General features: G+C 38.9%; 1 protein-coding gene across 2 annotated transcripts in view; it reads right to left on the bottom strand.

The window, feature by feature from the left end:
• Positions 1-20,396, bottom strand: part of DOCK11 (dedicator of cytokinesis 11) — a 170,884-nt gene that overhangs the window by 108,844 nt on the left and 41,644 nt on the right. For both annotated transcript variants that reach the window (XM_058536579.1, XM_058536580.1), the window contains exons 7-12: positions 9,430-9,564; positions 7,032-7,209; positions 6,567-6,646; positions 5,195-5,278; positions 1,605-1,745; positions 202-414 (exon numbers count right to left, since the gene is read on the bottom strand). In XM_058536579.1, coding sequence (XP_058392562.1) covers positions 202-414; positions 1,605-1,745; positions 5,195-5,278; positions 6,567-6,646; positions 7,032-7,209; positions 9,430-9,564 — 831 coding nt within the window. The remainder of the gene's footprint in view (positions 1-201; positions 415-1,604; positions 1,746-5,194; positions 5,279-6,566; positions 6,647-7,031; positions 7,210-9,429; positions 9,565-20,396) is intronic.

The raw sequence follows: 20,396 nt of genomic DNA, 5'->3' as shown, positions 1-20,396 counted from the left end.
TCACCAGTGTATTACTAGCATATTTGCTGGTTTCCATTTTTTCCTTCCAACTTCAGTCACCAGAAAAACACCTAGACACAGACCTTACAAGAGATGGAATGAATACCCGTGAAAACGTTGGCCTGAAACTATGAAATAACCAAACGATGTTTCTGTTTCTGATTCTGAATGTGCTACCAAGGCTAGAAGATCATTCTTTACCTGCTTTACACAGCGTAACTCAGATTCCGCAATTCCATGAATGAAAGACTCAGGTGAAGAGCTTTTTGAGTTTCCATCACCGCCCAGTTGGGTTGAAGCGCCCCAGAGCATTTCACGGACAGATGGCGGATTCAGGTCTACGTGGAAGTCAGCTGAAATCTTACAATTGTTCTTTACATCAAATAAGGCAAGATTGATAAAAAAGGGTTCAACCTGGGAATGAAAACAATTACATTTTTAAACTAAGACTTTTTTAGGTGGGGTGGGGGAGGGACACAAATTACAAAATAATTTTCTTTATTCCTCAAGTTTCTGGGATTACAGTTCCTTTCTAAATTCAACATTTAGCTAAAATTGCCTTGTAGCTCATTTGCATGTAAGAAGGCATTCTAAAATAACAGACTATCAAATTTTAACTTTTGTCAGGTATAAATAACTTCATCTTATAAATTTTTTTAAATGAGTAGAAATCAGAAGCCATATTTAAAGAACATCAATTGTTCTATGAATAAAATTTAATTCTCTATAGGTTTACTGAAATTACCTAAAATAATGCCAATATGATAGAGTAGAAATAAATCTTCCCTTTTGTTATGTTACAGCTTACTGGGTTATACATTTCATATGAGCTAATATCAGTCAACATCAAACTACTTGACAAAAGCTTTGTCTCATCATCAGTTTTGGAAGACATGATTCCTCTCTACAGATGGCATTTGAAAGCTGGTCACAAAGAGAAATTTCATGCCAGATGGCATAAAAATTAACCCTTTAGACACAGAAAGTCTGCTAGTGCATTTCAGCTACTTTGTAAGAAAATAAATCATCAGTGTGGATATTTTTGAAAGATAAAACTAGACCCCCAAAATAAAGATGACATAAAATGCAGTCTCTTGGGCGATTTTACATTTATAGTTTCAAGTATTTCTGAGCAACTCAAACGACCCGTGACAGCTAATAATGAGAATTTTCTGTGCAGAACAAAATGAATTCACTCTACAGGAGTAGCGAGTGAGGCTAGCTGACTTCACAGTGTCTGCATCCCCGCACAGCTTTGGTGTTCCCTACTCACTGCGATGAGCCAATTTTACAGAAGTCATATTCTCTAGTAGACTTCACAAATTTGAGGATTTTCCAGGTTCTGGGGACATGTCCCTCTTGAATGTCAAGAGCCTACTCCCTCTGCTATTTTGAATAGGTAAGACTTGCATGAATCCTCTCAAGCTGAAAATATATTCACATTTTGGCAAAAGAAAGACATGTATGAAATTCTTCGATGTCAAATTTATCATAACATGTAGCAATGGAATTTTCATCCAGTAAATTAGTTCTCAGTGATAAAAAAGAAACGTGTTTCCTTAAGGCACTGGTTTAAGGGAGGTAGAAGGAAAAGTCATACATACATTTGTGGGTGGTCCTTTTGCATTGTCTCCAACTTGACCCAAGATATTGAACGTTAAATCATGGCAATTTACCAGGAAACGTTTATTGCACTTTTCCTCAAACGGCTTTATATCAGGTTCAATTCCTGAAAAGTCCAACCTCTACAAAACAGATAGTATGAATCATTTCCAAAAAATATATATATAGGATTCATATTAATAGAGATCTATAAGTAAAAATTGCAGAATCCAACAGTTCTCTCTGTCCGTTCTTCATTTGAACCCTTATTTTTTCATTCAACAAGCCTTTATAGAGCTCTTACATTAAGGTTCAAACACTGATAGAGAAATCCTGAAGGGAGATGATTAAACTCTGATCGAAGGCAATAGGAAAGTCACAAGTCTATACCATGGCCTACAAAGCCCTATATATATGACATGACTCCCTACCTCCCCTCACTCGTCTGACCTCATCTCCACTGTTCTTGCCTTTTCCCCCTACTCTCTGCTCCAGTCACACCGGCCTCCTTAGTTATTTCTCCAGCACACTAAGTACACTCCCACGTCAGGGCCTTTGCACTTGCTGTTCTGTCAGGCATCCTCTTCCCTTAGATAGATGCCTGGCTTACTCTTTCATTTCATTGAAGTCTCTCATCAACTGGCATTTCCACAGAGAAACCTTCCTTAATTCCCTGTATAAAACTACACACTCTCTGACAGACTATACTCTCCTTCCTTGATTTTGTTTTCTAACATTACTTTTTTATATTTACTTAGTTGTTTATTGTTTGTCTTTCCTACAAAATGTATGTTCCAGGATGGTAGGAATTTTGTTTCTTTTATGAGCTGTGGAGGAGGCAAAATCGACATGAATGGATACGGGAAGCATCAAGAATAACCCAATGGTCTCTAACTTGAAAGATTCAGTCGATCGTGATGTTACGAACTTAGCTGTAAAATAAAAATGAATAGCAGATATGGGGAGAGTGCGAGTAGAGATGATGAGTTCAGTTTGGGACGTGTTGAGTTTCCCGTGACGTTAGTAAGTGGTTGGAAAAATAGGAGAGGTCTGGGTTGGAGAGCTGGATTTGGGAGTCAGTGGTAACTAGGGTGACAAGGAGGATAAGGCTGGAGCCCTGGGGACCACCTACATTTAAATGATGAACAGAGGGAGAGGCGTCTGCTTAGGAAACTGATAAACACTGAGCTCAGTTTCTAACAGAGCTGGGGGATGTACCCTGGCTGCCACAGAGATATATTTTTAAAAATTATTGGTATTTCAAAATTAAAAAAAATGTTTAAAAAAAGATATTAGGAGTCAAGGAATTCCTCTCAGCAGGGGAGGAATCTGTCCCTCCTCAAAGAAACTCATAGAATCCTCCTCCTCAGCTCACACGGCTCAGGCAATCAAAGTTCATCTTCTGTTCATTCTGAATGTCTGAACAGACATTCTGTTCATAAATGGGAGGAAAAGTATAGATTGTGGGACAACTGACTATACTTTCATTAAGACCAGAGACATGGCAGATGGGAAATGATTGGGTGAATCTGAGCAGAATATACTGCCAATATGGAAAACTCAAGCCAAGAAACACAAGAAATTTTCTCAATTGCCTAAGTAATTCAAGCCAAAACAGGTATTGTGCCTGAAGAGTCTTAGATAATTATAGCCATTCTGACCTAGCCTGTATCACTGACAAAATCCTCCTTAAAAGGTCCTGAAGTATAATATGTGTACCTGAAAGCACGATTTTTCCCCCGAGTCTATTTATCTACAAAAGGAATACCAATGTGTGGGACTAGACAGCTCCCTCTTGAACACTTATCTCTCTGTGGAGCCAGCGGAGGCAAGTCATTGCCATGGAGATCAATTCTAATTTCCGCCCATTTATCTGCTCTCCTTTCTGTCTTACTCAGACAGTGGAATGTGAAGAGAAACTGGACTGAACCACCCCAGCCCCCAAATCCTTTCCCTTCTGAGGCCTGCAAGTGCAAACGTTGGAACATATGGCCTTCTCCGGTAGTGCAAACTTGGAGCCATCCTCTTCAGTCAGTAGTGTTTCTTCATTCTCTAAGGTCAGTGGTAGAAAACATGTCTCTAAACACTGAACTGAGGCCGAAAGAGAAGGCTGATATTATGGGATGGCACTTCACCTAGAGAAGGTACTCAGTACATACAACATGAATTTCTGTGGTGAGACTGCCTTCCATAATCAACATCAAATTCTATTTTTCTCCTTAAAGTTTCATTGCAACTGTGAATTTCTCTCCACTGTAGCTCACTGTTAAACTCAAACATAAAATCAGTTCAGTTCCATGACCACAAAAACACTACACCACAAATTTTTTTAAGATACTGGATAGAGTTTCAACCACAGTCAATTGGCTTCTTTGTATACAATGAAAGAGACTGACATGTCCAATTAGAGCCCAATCATCGGCGGGGGGGATCAAAGGCTCAGACTCGCTTGGAACAAGTAAATTTCTGAATGAATATCTTAGAACTAACATTCCCCAGGCCTGCTATACTTTTTTTCCTAATCATATAACTTACACAAACAATATAAATACTGCTATGGAAAAAGAAGGAGATGAAACATTGAAAACAAATTTTCCCGAAATGATTTTATTTTCTTGTGTGGTATTTTTATTAAGGAAAAATTTCTGCATTATTTATAGACTATAAACTTCTCCCATTTCAAATTAAAAAAATTTTATTTATAAAACTGTATAAAGCAAAAAGCAAAAAGAAACAAAAACAAAATCAGTCTTCCCCAATTTTATCACATATTTTCACTGAGAAAAAAACTATAATGCTCCTATAATGCATACTTTTCTATTTCAAAAAAAGTCCCAAAGATTTTAATTAGAAATCTCACGTAGAAAAAGTGAAAAGAAAACCAAAAACATTCATCTTCCCCCAAATAATTTAATTTTCTCATGAAATATTTTCCATTAGGAAAAATATTTGTAATACTTGTATGTGGTAGAATTTTTCCATTTAAACAAATCAGTAATTTATTAGAAAATACCGTGGAATTAAACATTAACTGCATAAATCTTAGTACAAAAATTGCCTACCCAACTCTCAAGAAAGAGGTTAATACATACATACATACGCACATAAACCTGCACTTCCCTGAACCACTTTCCGTTTAAAGTGGGATTAAGCCAGATATGAAAATTATCCGGGTTCTACAGACCTGAATCAGAAGCGGAAAATAAACCACATGTCTCAGATGACTTAGTGTTCTTGATACTGCAGATATTTGCTGCTAGTAGATCACAATTGTACTTAATGGGTTAAAAGAGCACTGAAACCATCTTTAAAGGTTATTTGATTTATCCATTTAGAGGAGTGAGATGAAGTGAAAAGAATATAGAGAACTGAGAAATAAAACGCATATTCAGTCCCAAACTATTTGTATATGTGACAGTCCTTGATGAAGTTGTTGTTAAGCTCCCTGTTCAAAGCGAACAAGACAAATGTAAAGCAATCGATATCGCCCAGTGGTGCCAAAATCAGTGATTTCAACATTTCATTTCATAAATGTTGTGTATCCAAATAAGCAACAATTATAGGATTATTTAAAGACATATATCATTAATACCTGAACTTCCGAATCAAAAGAAAAGAGATTCTGTCTTCCATCTCCTCTACTGAGTTTGTTTAGCTGTTCAGTTTCTCTTCCATACTAAAAATTAAAAATATATATATATATATGCATATGCACACCAAACATTACCTTATTTCCTTCAAAACAGTATTAAATACCAGTTAAATATATAGTTTGTGTGAAACTAGCAATCTGACACAGCTTCAAAAATATACCATCTTCCATTTCCATGTACTTAAGATGGATAAAGAATGCTTGCTTGGCAGACAGTCGCTGGCACTATGACCCACAATAAGCTATAGATCAGGTTCTTAGACTTTCTATGTGCCTCTCATAACATCAAGAATATTGTTCAACCCATAATAAGTACAAAAAAAGGAATCCAAGACACTTTGGATGCAAAAGAGAAATAAACAAGAGAGAAAACACTATCTTTTACATATTCACGGCATTAGAAAAATGTAATATTATATACAATTCTGATTCCATCCCTTTAGGAAAAACATCATGGGCTGTACAGTCTGAAATGACAAAGACTCAGAGGGGATACATTAAAATCTACAAAATCATACAAAACCTAGATCAGGGGATCATGAGTGTATTCTTAAATTTTGGAAAATAGCTTTGAAGCTTAAGGGTAAATTTTAAAAAGAAAAAAGTAACGTCTAAACTTGTATAACTTAGTAGTCTGGGAAGAGGAATAAAGTAAAAATATAAGTAGGCTTGACAAGGATTTAAATGGATAAATGGGTCATAACCTTCTAATCTATTATAGGATAGGAGCCACAGAGTAAAATGCGTAACCTACTAAGATAGGTACGATAATCACCCTCTACCCTTTCAAAATTGGCTCACTTCAAACTCCAAAGAGCAGAGTAATTAACACAAATGATGTCTGTGCACTAAAATCTTTATCTGATGAAATTATTCATATACATATACATACATATTTACATATAGGGAGAAAATATGATTTCCATATGAAATTAACATATGCAAATCATTAGACTGAATATCATGTTCAACCTGCATCAATAGCCCCTTGAATGAAGAATATTTATTTTACGAATTACATACAGTAATTAAACTGAATAAGAAGTAGCAGACAAAATTAATAAAGTCACAAGAACCTAGAAGTACTTCCTGGCACCTAGGAAAAAAATACAAGATTTTCCAAACTGTTAGTTGGCACTTACAAGTTCAACTTTAAGAGTATAACTTCCTTTTACAATCTCTACCTGTTTCACTAATTTGCTATGGTTTTTAAGTTAGAAATGACAGTGCCAAATGGAATCCAGCATTAAAACTTTAATAGCTAATCCTGCATTGTCTCAGTTGAAGGCAAGCTGCCATAAGAAAGATGTACCTTCATCAGTTCCGGATGCATGCTCCTTTCCAAACTGGCCATGATGTTCTCGGCTTTTCCTTGGCTGCTAGTTTCATCATCTGCAAATTCATTAAAAGCAGATGTTCCAATGCAGACCATTACTAATCACCTAAGAGGAATATCCTAACTATCTCTCCCACCCCATCCTCTCCTACTAGATTTATTGCAAAGAATTTTGACTATGAAAGCATAGGGAAAACTTCAATGGACTTTTGAAAATCTGCCATGAATTCCCTATCCGTTTTAGTCTGGTTATATTTCATACGTCAGAGTCCATGCAGCATCAACTCTTAAAAAATTCTATCAACCTCCATAGTCACTTTTAATGAAGAAGTAGGTCAACCTTCAAGATTAAGAGTTCTATAGTCACCCTACGCAAAGGACATTCCCATGCATTAAAGACAAAGGCTTTACCTCAATAATGAATCATTTAAAAATTCTGACCTTGTGCTGTTTCTACCGTCTCCTTTTTCTCTTGCACTAAACTGTCAGTATTGATCTGAATAATCTTTTTCAAAGTTATCAACCATTCTTCCATTTCCTGCTCAGTTTCAGCAGCCAGATAATGGCTATACTTATCTAACATCTTGAGTTCAAAAGCATGACGGCGCATTTTGGGGCACTAGAGGAAAAAAAAAAAAGCATGTGTTCAGTTAATTTAGTTGCCCTTTTAATATTAGATTTCATTGGTTTATTTATTTTTACCTCAGCCGAGCATATATGTACGTCAACACTTTCATGAAAGAATTGCTTCTTTCAACAAGAATCAGAAACTCCAAGACAATGAATGACCATGTTAAACATCTTTTTTGTCCCCCTCAGTACTGGGCACAGTGGTATATGCACAAAGTTCGCATAACATACTACTTGTTGAGTGAGTATTATCATTTAAGGCCTTATGACACCCTTCACATTTAGATAATCAAACTAGCACCATAAAAATAAGTGAATGGCTTTGGTATTTCCACCCTGCTTCAAGTTTTCCTTGCATATTTATAGATTTTCAAAATCAGCACTTAAAAATAAGCTTAAATGTGACCTGAACTAAATCTGGGACTTGCTTTATATCACACCATAAAACCTAATATCGATACCTGATTCACTTTCCCATGCAAAAGATGAAATGCATCATAGCAGCAGAAAAGAAGACTGTAGTTGGTTCACATTACATAGTGGCTCCCAGTAAAAAATATGGAAATGGCCTATGCTGAATACTAGCACACAAGGAAAATAAAAGCCTCCTGCTTTCCTCAAACATGATGACATATTCTTTTATATTACCACCTTCTCCATCATGAAAAAAGAAATGACACACTCCTCTCCCTCCCAAATACCTCAGCATTAATTTCAAGAAAGGCTCATGAATCAATAATTTTCCACTGCATGGTCATTATTCAAGAAGGAACTGAGAAAGTTCCTCCTTCTCATCTTCAAAGGATAGTAAAGGATGAAATTAAACTGCTGTAGCAAGTCATAAAGATTTATATATTTGAAAATATTTGGGAGGGGGAATCATAAATAGATGGGGAAAGCAGAGCCCGGGAACACTCTAAAGAAAGGTCAATCCAGACTAGAGCTAATTGAGAAAATCTGGGAATTGTATGTGCCTCTTTCTTCTAGTAGGATAAGAAAGCTATTATATATATTAAAAAAGAAGGCACCCTCTATTCACACAGATCTTTATGTTTTTAAAAGCATTTTTTCATTTGATCCTCATAACAATCTCGTTTGATAGAGTAAACAGACATTATTAATCCCACTTTAGAGTTTGGAAAATTAGGATTCAGGTAGGTAAGGGCATTTAACAGGCATCTCCTGGCTCTTAATCAGCCCAGTGCTGCTTCTGGTCGACCAGGCCACTCAGGCTCTATAGTAACGGCTCCTATCTTTTGGTCAATCCAATTCCTACTTAGATCATCTCTCTACTCTCTGTTTCCCACCCCGTCTATGTCCAGGCTTCTTCAGTAATTCAAATCAGCAAACATTTATTAAGCCCCTACTGTGTGCACAACACTGCTAATTATTACAAGGGACAGAGACATGAATAAGACATGGTCCCTGTAATCCAAAACGGAGTGTGCAGAATTAACGACAAATTAGAGTATGATTCAGTTATATGATGGAGGAAAAAGTAAAGTGGTAGCACAGGAGAGGTGGAGCTTAATTCCACTTAGTGCGCATGCCGGTGAGGAAAGAAACGGAAAACATTTCATGGTAGAAGTGTCATCTGAGCCAAGTCTTAAAAGATAACGTTCAAACAGGAACAGAAGGGAAAAGTATACGCCAAGCAAAGAAACAAACATGAGAAAGCCACATACATGTGAAACTCTGGGGCACTTAGCCTGGTGTGACTAGAGCACAGAATGTATGAGGGGATGGAGTTAGAAAGCAGGGTACAGGCAAATCACTGTGGGCCTGCAATGCCATGGGAAGAGCTTTAGATATCACTCTGCAAGACGACAGATCAAGAGCCAAAAGGTTCTGAGTAGGCAAGTGAAGGTCCCCATCTATTTCTTAGGAAGAAGGACTGGAGCAGGACAACAAATCAGGAGGCAAGAAAGTGAGACTCTAGGCAAGAGAGGATAAAAGGGACAACCAGAGGAAGGGCAGAGAATGGAAAGAAGGTAAGAGATTCAAGAGGCACTCTTGACTCCAAAGGACTGGGTAAACACTTGAATACTGGCACAGAGCGAGAGTGGGGCACTCAAAAGGATGCTGAAGCTAATGAATGTTTTGGTGGATGGAGATGCCATTAACCAAGACAAAAAAATGCTGAGGTTCTTAAGAGTTGATCAATACTCTCTTCAAGAAAGAGAAAGAAAGGTTACCTCTATAGCCCTACCTGAACAACGTCAATGCAGGCGTCCAAGTAGATGCAACCTTTTGATTCTTTTGAATTTTTCTCATCTTTATAGGAATTGAGAATATATGAACCATCAGGAAGTTGAGTTAAGTAAAAATACCGTCTCTTGAATACCTATAGGGGGAAAACCCAGCAATGATACATTTGTTACATATACATTGCATTTAAACAGCTTCTTTGAACTAAATATCTTGAAGAGCTTGCCACAGGCATTATATCCGGACAATCTTCAGACAACTCTGAAAAGCTATGAGGAATTATAATTATCTTCATTTTTTTAAGACAGAGAATTTGAAGTCAAGTGACTTACTCTCAGTTAATCAAATATCTAGAGAAGAAGTTTTTTTGTTTTTTTGGGTTTTTTTTTGAGGAAGATCAGCCCTGTGCTAACATCTGTTGCCAATCTTCCTCTTTTTTCTCCCCAAAGCCCCAGTCCATAGTTGTGCATCATAGTTGTAGAGTTGTAGCTCTTCTATGTGAGACACCACCTCAGCATGGCTTGATAAGCGGTGAGTAGGTCCACGCCCAGGATCTGAACCAGCGAACCCCGGGCCGCTGAAGTGAAACACACGAACTTAACTGCTATGCCACCGGGCCAGCCGGAGAAGAAGAAGTTTTAACACTTTAAGTTTATAAAGCATTTTTTTATCTGAATCACTATCCATTTCATTATAGTATCCTTTTCCCATTTAATTGCAAACTATGATTAGATTCTTAAAATTTCATTCACATCACCACAAATCTAAGCATAAATATAGAAACATATATACATACACACACAGCCCTCTAGCATATATTTACATCTCACCTGCACATCTTGCTGCACTCATCTACGCTGTTCCAGTGTCCCTGTTTCTAAAGTCCAGCTTAGAATGCACTCACAGGCAAACACTGAGAGTCATGAGTTGCCTACCAGTTGTTGTTGAGTGCCCTGCATGCTGAGATTTGAGTCAATAGGTCCAATGGGATTGTGCCATCCGTTTGAAATTAGGGATTCACAACAGTTAAGGAATAACCTGTTGCTATAACTCACAGTGAAACCCACAGGAATAGGGAAAAGGAGGAAGACAGCTTGATTCATTCATGTAGCCCCTCTACTCTCCCCTAAAAAGAGTCTTGGCAGAGAAAGACAAATACCATATGATTTCACTCATATGTGGAAGATAAACAAACACATGGATAAGGAGAACAGACTGGTGGTTACCAGAAGGGAAGGGGTTGGGGGGGAGGGCAAAAGGGGTAAAGGGCCACATATGGTGATGGGTAAAAACTAGACTATTGGTGGTGAACACAATGCAGTCTATACAGAAACTGGAATATAATAATGTACACCTGAAACTTACACAATGTTATAAACCAATATGACATCAATAAAATAATTTTTTTTTAAAGTCTTGGACCTGATGAAGGAGGTGAAAAAAGGGGATTCAGAGCTCTTTCATGAATGTAAGCTTCTTTCAATAAGCCACAAACTGCAAGCTGTGTCAAGCATTTGTTATAGTAAAGTTCCCCAGGATGATGGATCTAAAATCATTTCAGGGTGGGAACGGCAAGAGAGACTAAGAAATAGAGTCTTGGTGATTATTCAGGAAACACATTCCTATGTATCTTGTCTTACTTGCAGAAGTTGGCTTTAAGATTTAAGCTTGCCATTTTCAATCACTCATCTGATTATCCAATATGATCTCTATTTCAAGAACTTTAATTATGGAAAGAGTATTATTTGGCAAGACTATTCTTGAAAACTACTTAACTTCTGGCAAAGTACCTGAAATATCAACAATTTATTTCTCCGTAGCATGAGTAAGCAAACTATAGAAACACGTTAGGGGGCATTTCTTTTTAGGAAAACCAGTAAAAAGAAATAATATGCTTGTAGTTATTTCTGACTTGTTTAAATATCACTGATTTTGGAATGAATGACAAAAATATATCGGTGTGAGGAACACCCTAACAGGTTAGACCGGTAAATGTTACAGCTTCCATTCCAGGGAGTGGCCGTGTGGGCTATGCGGCATCAAGGGAAAGGAGTCCAAGCAGAAAATATCACTTTGTTTTTCAATGCCAATCAAGTAAATGTTACTGCATTAGGATACGAAGGTACAGAAAGTGTGTGTGTGTGTGTGTGTGTGTGTGTGTGTGATTTCATAATATGAGAATATATACATATTTCTCATATTTGACTCACCCACATTTAAGGTTACTGGAGCCATGACTGCAGAAATCTAGATTCATACACAAGGAAAATGTTGATCAGAATGGTGATATTATATATATATCTTTGTTTATTTTCATGACAATGGTACATATCCATTATCAAAATTATGGGACCAGAAGTCCTAAATTACATACTGAGCTCATTTCAAATGAACAAAACAACACTTTTTAAAAGTTGTTATAATAATTATGTATGACAAAAATTAAAATACATTTTCCAGGCAAAAATTAACTGAAATGAAAAAATTACAACCAGATTAGAATCCGAACTATGATCAAATCTAAAACTCAAAGTCTATAGATTCAGTGGTACAGTCTGTCGACTCCACTTGCAGAGTCCACGGCCAGCAACAAAGAGAGGGACAGAGGAAGGGAAAAACAGAGCAAAACAGTTGTAGCACAGAGTCAAATTATAGTCTGTGAAATTTTTTTCACATACAGCTGCCCCATCAAGCAAAGATGTTTTGTGGCAGCCGCCACTTCCAATATTAGCAAAGCACATCATTAGAATAGAGATGGAAAGGGATCTAAAATTACAGTAAATCACTTCCTGTAACACTGCAATTATGTCTAAATGTGACATGGAGGTAGGTAGCTCATGAATCTGGGGAGAGAGCAGATGCCTGAAAGTCAGACCATCTTGACTCTCATCCAGCACTCCTGCTCACCAGCAGTGAAATTCTCCTCAAGACTCTGATTCTCTCAGTTTCCTCTCTTGGAAAATGATAGGATCAGACAAGATGATCTGTAAGATCATTTTTTTCATGATCTATAAATAATTTTATTGAAATTGAACAAATAACACAGCAGCCTTCCTAGGCTGGGTCGGGGGGAGGGGGCCAACCTCCCCCCAAGGGATTTCCTACAGGCTAGAAGCTCACAGCTTGTACAGCAAGAAATTTTTTTAAAAAGACATTTCTACAGAAATGAGACTCTGCCCCAACAACAGATCTATAAGATCTCTAAGATGTCTTCTCATTCTAACACACTATGATATATGTTGGGTTTCAACTTCTAGGAAGCTGTTAAGGTACCTGTCAAAGAGGAAAGGAGTATCCGAAATCTCTTATATGGAACCAAAAGGAAAATCAGAAACATGACTTCCCTGACATTTTTTAAATTCCCAAGATGTTGCTATTTAGGGTACAGGTCTACATTGTTTTCTCCATTTCAAAAAGAAGACAGCTATTAAAATAATGACTATATAGAACAGTGGTAATTACTCTATATCATACCTTTCATCTGAAGGCCTCAAGTCCTTTGTAACCAATAGCTAATTCTTGTAATATCATGTGGGGATAAGCATCATTATCTACATTTTACCTAACAGCAAACTGAGAGACCAAGAGCTCACTCAAGTCACACAGGCAAGTCAATAGTACAACTGGAATCAGAATCCTATGACAGTGACAAACAAAGAGAATCTTGCCCAAACCTTCCACTGTCTTCCCATCAAGAGAGAATAATACACCAAATCCTCACCATAGCCTGGGGTGATGTACATGATCTAGCCTCGAATTACTTCTTGGACTTTATGTCTAATTACCCTGCTTCGGCTACACTGGATTACCTGCTGGTCCTCAAACACCCCAAGCAAGCTCCTTCAGGCCTTTGCACTTTCTGTTCCCTTGGCCTGGACTCCTCTTCCCCCACATACCCACATAGTTCACTCTCTTACCTCTTTGGTCTTTGCTTGAATCTTACCTCCTCTGAGAGGCCTTCTATGACCACCTGCCCTCATCATAGCACCCTATTTTATCTTCTTCATAGAACGATCACTACCCAAATATATCTTATTCATCTGTTTATTTATTTGCTGTCTGTCTCTTTTAGACTGCTAAAGTCCATGTGTCATCGGCTGCTATATCCCCAGTACCTCTAACAGCGTCTGGACTCAATAAAATTGTGTAAAATAAATGATGAATGAATGAATAATTCATTCTCCAGTGCAGATTCTCCAGTGGTTTCATCCAATAGAATGGTGTTTCTCTGTAACACCCATATTCTTCTTCCTCTTCCTCACCTTTATCATTTTTCCTAGATGGTGAACACAGCTGAAAATTCTCCACCTTACTCAGTGAGAAGCATGGATCCTGACGAGTGGCCCACTCAGACCACCCAGAAGAATAAAACAGAGAGGAAGCCAAAAGAGACAGTTCTCTGGAATCAGGTCTTGCCAAGTCTTCTGAAAGCCCTGAGCTGTCTGGATGACAACCTTTTGAACATTTACCACATGACCCTTTCTGGAGCAGGAACAAAGGCCTTTTGTCACTCAGTTGAATCAAAGATGGACGGCAGGAAAGTTTGAGCACCTAGTATCCTCAAATTAGGAGAGCCTTTTATCATTTTTATATAACAAATCTCAAGAGTGTTTACCTATGTGTGTTACCTACAGTGTAATTATTTATTGCTCAATTACATGAACCAGGAGCCCTGAGAAAGGATGCTCTAAAGGCTTCGGCAAAGTAGGTGGGCTAGAAACAATGCAGAAATGGGGTGCGGGACACTTACTTGACTCTCAGATAGAATAGAAAAGAAGAGGCAGCGAGGAAAAGGAGAAAGCAGGAGAGCAAGAGACATACTGGGTCTCAGAGCTGTTCTAACGAAAGATGAAAGAAACAATGGGGAAGAAAACCCCATGACTTATCACGAAACTGACTTGTAGTTAATTACACCAGAATGTCAGGAACGTCATCCTGCTGAAGAACCCCTACCAGTAGGTTGGCAACCTAATATATCACTCATCGCTCTCCACCATATCATTTTAAAGTCCTACCAAGTTTTAATATATCACATAGGTCTAGCCTCTGGGAAACCGGTTAAAAAATCAAATAGCTTTTCTTAAATAATTCCACCATATCTGGGCACTAAAGATTTAACTATTTAGTTTGAAGCCAAGTCTAGTAGGAGAGGTCTACAATCCACCCTTCTCATTAGACAAATTATTTTATCAGCTGTATTTTAGCACGGCATGGCCCTGCTCAAATCTTCAATGACCCTCAATTATCCACACGGTAAGGCTCACATGCCTGTTCCAGCATTCACGGCACTCCCACAATCCTACTACGAATATAAAATAATGACAATTGCTGACATCTGTGGCGTGCTTACTACGTTACAGTCTCTAAGTACTTTCCTCATATTACATCGTTTAATCCTCATAATGACCTTGTGTGGTAATCACTATTATCAGCTCTACGTTACAGAGGAGAAACTGAGGCACAGGGAGATACCAAAGGACCAAACCAACTTTATCTCCCATGACTACCCAACTTCACTTAACACAGCTGCCCTGTACATATTGCCTGCCACGCTCATCTCCTTTCTGCTTCCCTTCCTTTGAGGCTCCATCTCCTTCAAGAAGCCTTCTCTGACCCCAGATCACAGTGATCTGGACTCATATAGAACTTGGTCTCTGTACCACCTTTAAACAACATATTATTTGTATTGTGTGTCTCATCTCCCCAAATAGGTTTTAAATTCTACCTGTTACACTTCTCTCTACCCTCTGCAGCGCTAACACCTTGTACTAAGAAGGTAATCAATATATATTTGGTGATGAATTCATTGATTCCTCATAGTGTCTGGCACATAAGAATCTCCCAATAAATGGTTTTAAACTGTCACCAATGAATGAGGGAAAAGAAAACATAAAAAACAAATTAGTGAGAAATCTCTTACCCATAAAATGAGCGTAATCCATTTGTTAGCTGTGAGAGACTGTCTGGTAGACTTGAGAATACAATGCACTAACAGATCAAAAAGAAAAGATTTTCTCTTCCTTTTGTTCCAACAAACACAGTGACTTTGGCCTCGCAGCAATTATTTTAATACCATAAGTGCTTTCTTAGGTAAAATCCTCTTTTGATTTGTTGTTCTCCCACTGCAGAAGGGAAGAAAACCCTCCCGTAACAGTCAAAGAATAAGCGAGGGCTTTCAGGCTCTGGATATATAACAAATGGTTCTCTTTTGTGAAAAAGAAAAAAAAAGGGCACCAGAAGTGAGTCATTCATCAAGCAGTTGAACTTGCAACCCCGATAACATACCAAGACACTTCAACGTTTAATTGCTGAGAATGGGGAGGAGGGAGCTGGAGGAATGTGACCAAATTGAGCCAAGAGGATGCATAAAGGTGGGTGTCCCAGGGGTTGGCCAAGAATCTGCAACAGATTTTTTTTTTTTAATGAAAAACCACCCTCGAGATCAGATTCTTCCTTATTCCATATATCATTATATCCCTTAGGAAAAATAGTTCTAAATACCAGGGGAAGGTCATGTCCAATATCATAGCTATCTAGTCCACATTAAATTCCTTCACTGATATGGAATCAGTTGAAAAAAGCAGATGCCTCTAGCAGCTACTTGAGAAAGAGAGAATGTAAATGAACAGGTTTCTGTTAGGATTGGGGTTTCTGTCCAAGGGATCATTTATTCTCTATGATATCTTAAACTTCTCTCCAAAACGTTTCCAGGAATTGAAGAGTGGCAATGGGGTGTGTTCTCATTAACTAGAAAGTAAAAATTGAGGAAATTAATCACCTATGACAAGGCTTGTCTTGTTTTAACATGAACACCAAGAACAAAGCAAATTATAAGCTCTGAGTAAAATGGTCACTGTGCCCAGACAACCAAGAGAGCTTTCGCAAGAGACGCATGATGCCAGCATCCTCCTCAGGGAAAAGAAGTGCTTGGGCACCGAGAACTGGGACTTGTGAAGAGATGCACATCATTAGCAGCTCTCCTGGAGCCTGGGTTCCTCAGGGCTAGTTTCTCAGCCAATAACAGGGATGCTCAGCAAGTACTTCTGGGAAAATAACAACAATTGCAGAAAATGGTGCAGACTGTATCTTAACAACTGACCACAACTGACGGAAAGGTGTATACTGGAGAAACGCAAATTTTTATTCCATGTATACGGGGTCTTATAATCTTCCAATATGAAGAACTCAGCTTAGTTCCTTCACCAGCCCCTTTTCCCTAGAGCCCATCACTATTGACTTGAATTTTCTTGCAAAACTGTCTGGCAGCTAGCTAGGGAGGTGTAACTTTCTAAAGCAGCCCATATACGAATGACCTTGGCCACATCATTCATATTGCATTATAGGTTGTGTGACTGCTTTCTCAAAACACTTTATAAAGTCTGTCTTCTGATACCCTTTTATCGACTGGACTTTGCTGAATCTTTTCTAACTGTCTTGCCTTCATCTTTTTCTTTCCACCTTTCCTCATGATTCTATTTCTCCCTTTCTTACTATCAGATTCCCTTATTTCTGGCAGTAAAAATGTCCAGGAAAAGGACTCGGACTTGTTTATAAAAATAGTTTACAGTCGTTGTGCATAATTTCAAACTTTCCAAAGCACTGATTCTACATGATCTTTAAAATCCAGAAATTTTTAAATGAATAAAAACCCTTAAACTTACACCTCACTGTAAAAGGCACCAAGCTGCCCTGCTTTAATCCTTGTCAACCCCAGAGGGATCTGCAGGCCAATGTCAAGCCACAGCGCATCAAAGAGGCACAGAGAAAATAGGAGGGAAGATGCACGGCTCCTGCAGGCTGTTATTTGCCAGTGAGTCATGATTAATACCCACATCCTTCTGCTGTAGCTTCCTGGTTAGTCTGCTGTGAGTTTGCAGGGGCTATCAAAGCTTGAATTTGCCAATAGAACACTGGTTCTTTGCTCTCAGCTCTGCTTGAGAGCTCTGGCCCTGTGGTGCTCATTGCTAAAGCTACCAAAGGGTCTCACCACTGTGGGCTGGAGGTCCTAGCAGGCAGAGGACTCCAGATGCACTGCCACCAGTATCGGGAGAATGACTCAGATAATGGCATACCCGAATCATCTTGCCGTTTGCTTATGAAACTCATTAATATTCTTCACTTCAAAGACTAACAAAGTAGAAACAAATATATAGAAGTTTTACTTTCAGAATGTCTCATAAACTCTGTCTGCCCTTTGCCTCAGTTCTTCTGTCTCTGCCTCTCCCAACTCTCCAAGAGCTGGGCCAGCTGCTCACCCGCCTTTAGGTTTAGCCTCTCTCCTACGCCTCAGCCAATCCAGGCCTGAAGCAGGAAGAACAGGTATGATCCTCCACTCTGTAACAGGGCACCTAAGGGGACAAGCGTGAGTTCAAACAAAATTGCTACCCATGCCCAATCCTCCACCTGCCTGCTCCATACACTCACATGCCCTCTACTGATATACAGTCATGCGCTGCATAATGACGTTTTGGTCAAGGATGGACCACATATACGACGGTGGTCCCATAAGATTAGTACCATAGAGCCTAGGTGTGTAGTAGGCTATACCACCTAGGTCTGTGTAAGTACAGTCTATGATGTTCACACAATGAGGAAATCGCCTAACGACGTGTTTCTCAGAATGTATCCCCATCGTTAAGTGACACCTGACTGTACAAAGAGAGCACAATAAACATTGCAAGTTTTAACGATGCTGAAATAAATAATAGTTAAAACAATTCTTATAGGAAAAAAATATCTTGGCAAAATCCCTCAGACACTTTTAACTGAATCTGGCTGAACTTTCCTCTCATGCCCATTCTAGCCGTGATAAACCCTGAAATACAATACCACTGCTGTGGCTTAGGATGTGAAACCAGAAGAATATAGGCTATCTATTCAGCTCCCAGAAATCCAAAATGGAGATCCATAATCCATAATGGAGACAAGCTGAGATAAATGAAATCCATGACCAGAAACAATTCCCAAATCTCATTATGGACTTTATATTTCAAATTACTCCCTATTCATTTTTTTAAAGAGCTGTGTAGCACATATGACCAATTTGGTTTAGTCTTCTTTTCCTTCCTTTGCTTACTGTTTGAGAGGTTTTAAAAAGAAATAAGTATTTTTATGGTATGTGAATTTTATCTCGCTAAAAAAAAGTGGCCAAAAGATGAACAGCTGTGGATAAATACACACAAAAGCAAAGAGCCTAGCTCAGCAGCAGCAGAGCAATAACAATTAGCTGGAGACAAGCAGCAGCTGTCCCCTTCGGCCAGGCCGTGTGGCCACCAGGTTGCCTCAGACCCACCACCCACTTCACGAATTTATGGTTCCTGACTGGCCCCTGTAACGGTGGAGTTTGCAACCTCGGGGATAGATAATATACAGCTAAACAATCAATCTTTGACTAATTTGGTTGAGTTAGTTTTCTATTGCCATTGTAACAAATTACCACAAACTTAGTGGCTTAAAACAACACAAATGTATTCTCTCACAGTTCTGTAGGTTAAAAGTCGGACATGGGTCTCGCTGGGCTAAGATCAATGTTGTAGCAGAGCTGCTTTCCTTTCTGGGGTTTCTAGGGGAGAATCCATTTCCTTGCCTTTCCTAGCTTCCAGAGGCTGCCCACATTTCTTGGCCCGTGGCTCCATCTTCAAAACCAGCAACATAGCATGGCTCTCCGACCCTGCTTCTGTCCTCACATCTCTTTCCCTAACTCTCCTCTTCAGCCTCTCCCTTCCACTTATAAGGCCCTTGTGATTACACTGGGCCCACCTGGATAACTCAGGATACTCTGCTTTGCCACCTAAGGGCACAGTTACAGGTTCCAGGGATTAGGACACAGACATCTTTGCGGGGGGCCATTATTCTGCCTACAACATCATCCAATCTGTAGTTCATGAACTATGAAAGAAAATGTAAAGCATGCACTTTTTACAGGCAACTATATTTTGATTTATAACACATGGGCTCCTAAAAAAGTTACATGTAAAGCAATAAAGGCATTAGAGAAACTCACTATTGAAAGGAATCCTGTGGTGAATTGTTTTTTAAAGATATTAACTCCCAAATGTCTTCTTTTATGAATCCAGATTTCCATACATTATTTTTACTTAATGTTGGGCTAACGCTTAAGTATGGATAAAACATTTTAATATTTTGAGAATGTTAGGGGAAGGGAGTGGAGTCAAAAATCATAGAAACATTTTCTGACAATGTGCACAGAATCACAACCTTCACACACGCATTTCTGAACCCAATAACTCTGATAGGAGATATATTATAACAAAGCCTTGAGTCTCACTCAGCCAGAGAGCACCAATAGTGTGTCGGTTAAGAGCACAGGCTCAGGCATCAGCCTACTTAGGTTCAAATCCACCTCTGAAAATTTGGAGCTGTGTGACCTGGGGTGAATCACTGAATTTCTTTGTGCCTCACTTTCCACATCTGTAAACTAAGAATAATAATAGTACCTATACCAAAGGGCTGCCATGAGGATTAAATGAGATACAGAATACAAAATGCTCAGTATGGTGCCTGGCACATATTAAGTCCTCAATAAATGGATTCTCCTGGGCCAGCCTCAGTGGCCTAGTGGTTAAGTTTGGTGGGCTCCACTTCAGCGGCCCAGGTTCAGTTCCCAGGCGCAGACCTACGCCACTTGTCTGTCAGTGGCCATGCTGTGTGGTGGCTCACATACAAAAAAAGAGGAAGATTGGCAACAAATGTTAGCTCAGGGCAAATCTTCCTCAGGAGAAAAAAAAAAGGATTCTCTTATCATCACCACGTGCTGAGGCCCCTGGTTAGGTGCAGGAGACATATGGGAAGCATCCTACCACTTGGATTCCTTCTTTTCAGGGCTTGAAAACGAAAGTGAGAATAGGACATGACCACTAAATGGAAAGCAGCAGGCAAAATATTAAATTAAGATAAAATTTGAGTGTTCCCTTGGTAGACACCCATGGTTTCTGCTTGCAGGCTCTG

This window comes from Diceros bicornis, chromosome X (genome assembly GCF_020826845.1).
Source record: "Diceros bicornis minor isolate mBicDic1 chromosome X, mDicBic1.mat.cur, whole genome shotgun sequence".
Taxonomy (NCBI): domain Eukaryota; kingdom Metazoa; phylum Chordata; class Mammalia; order Perissodactyla; family Rhinocerotidae; genus Diceros; species Diceros bicornis.
Note: the sequence above shows the minus strand (reverse complement) of the source record. Positions and strands in the feature narration are given on the sequence as shown.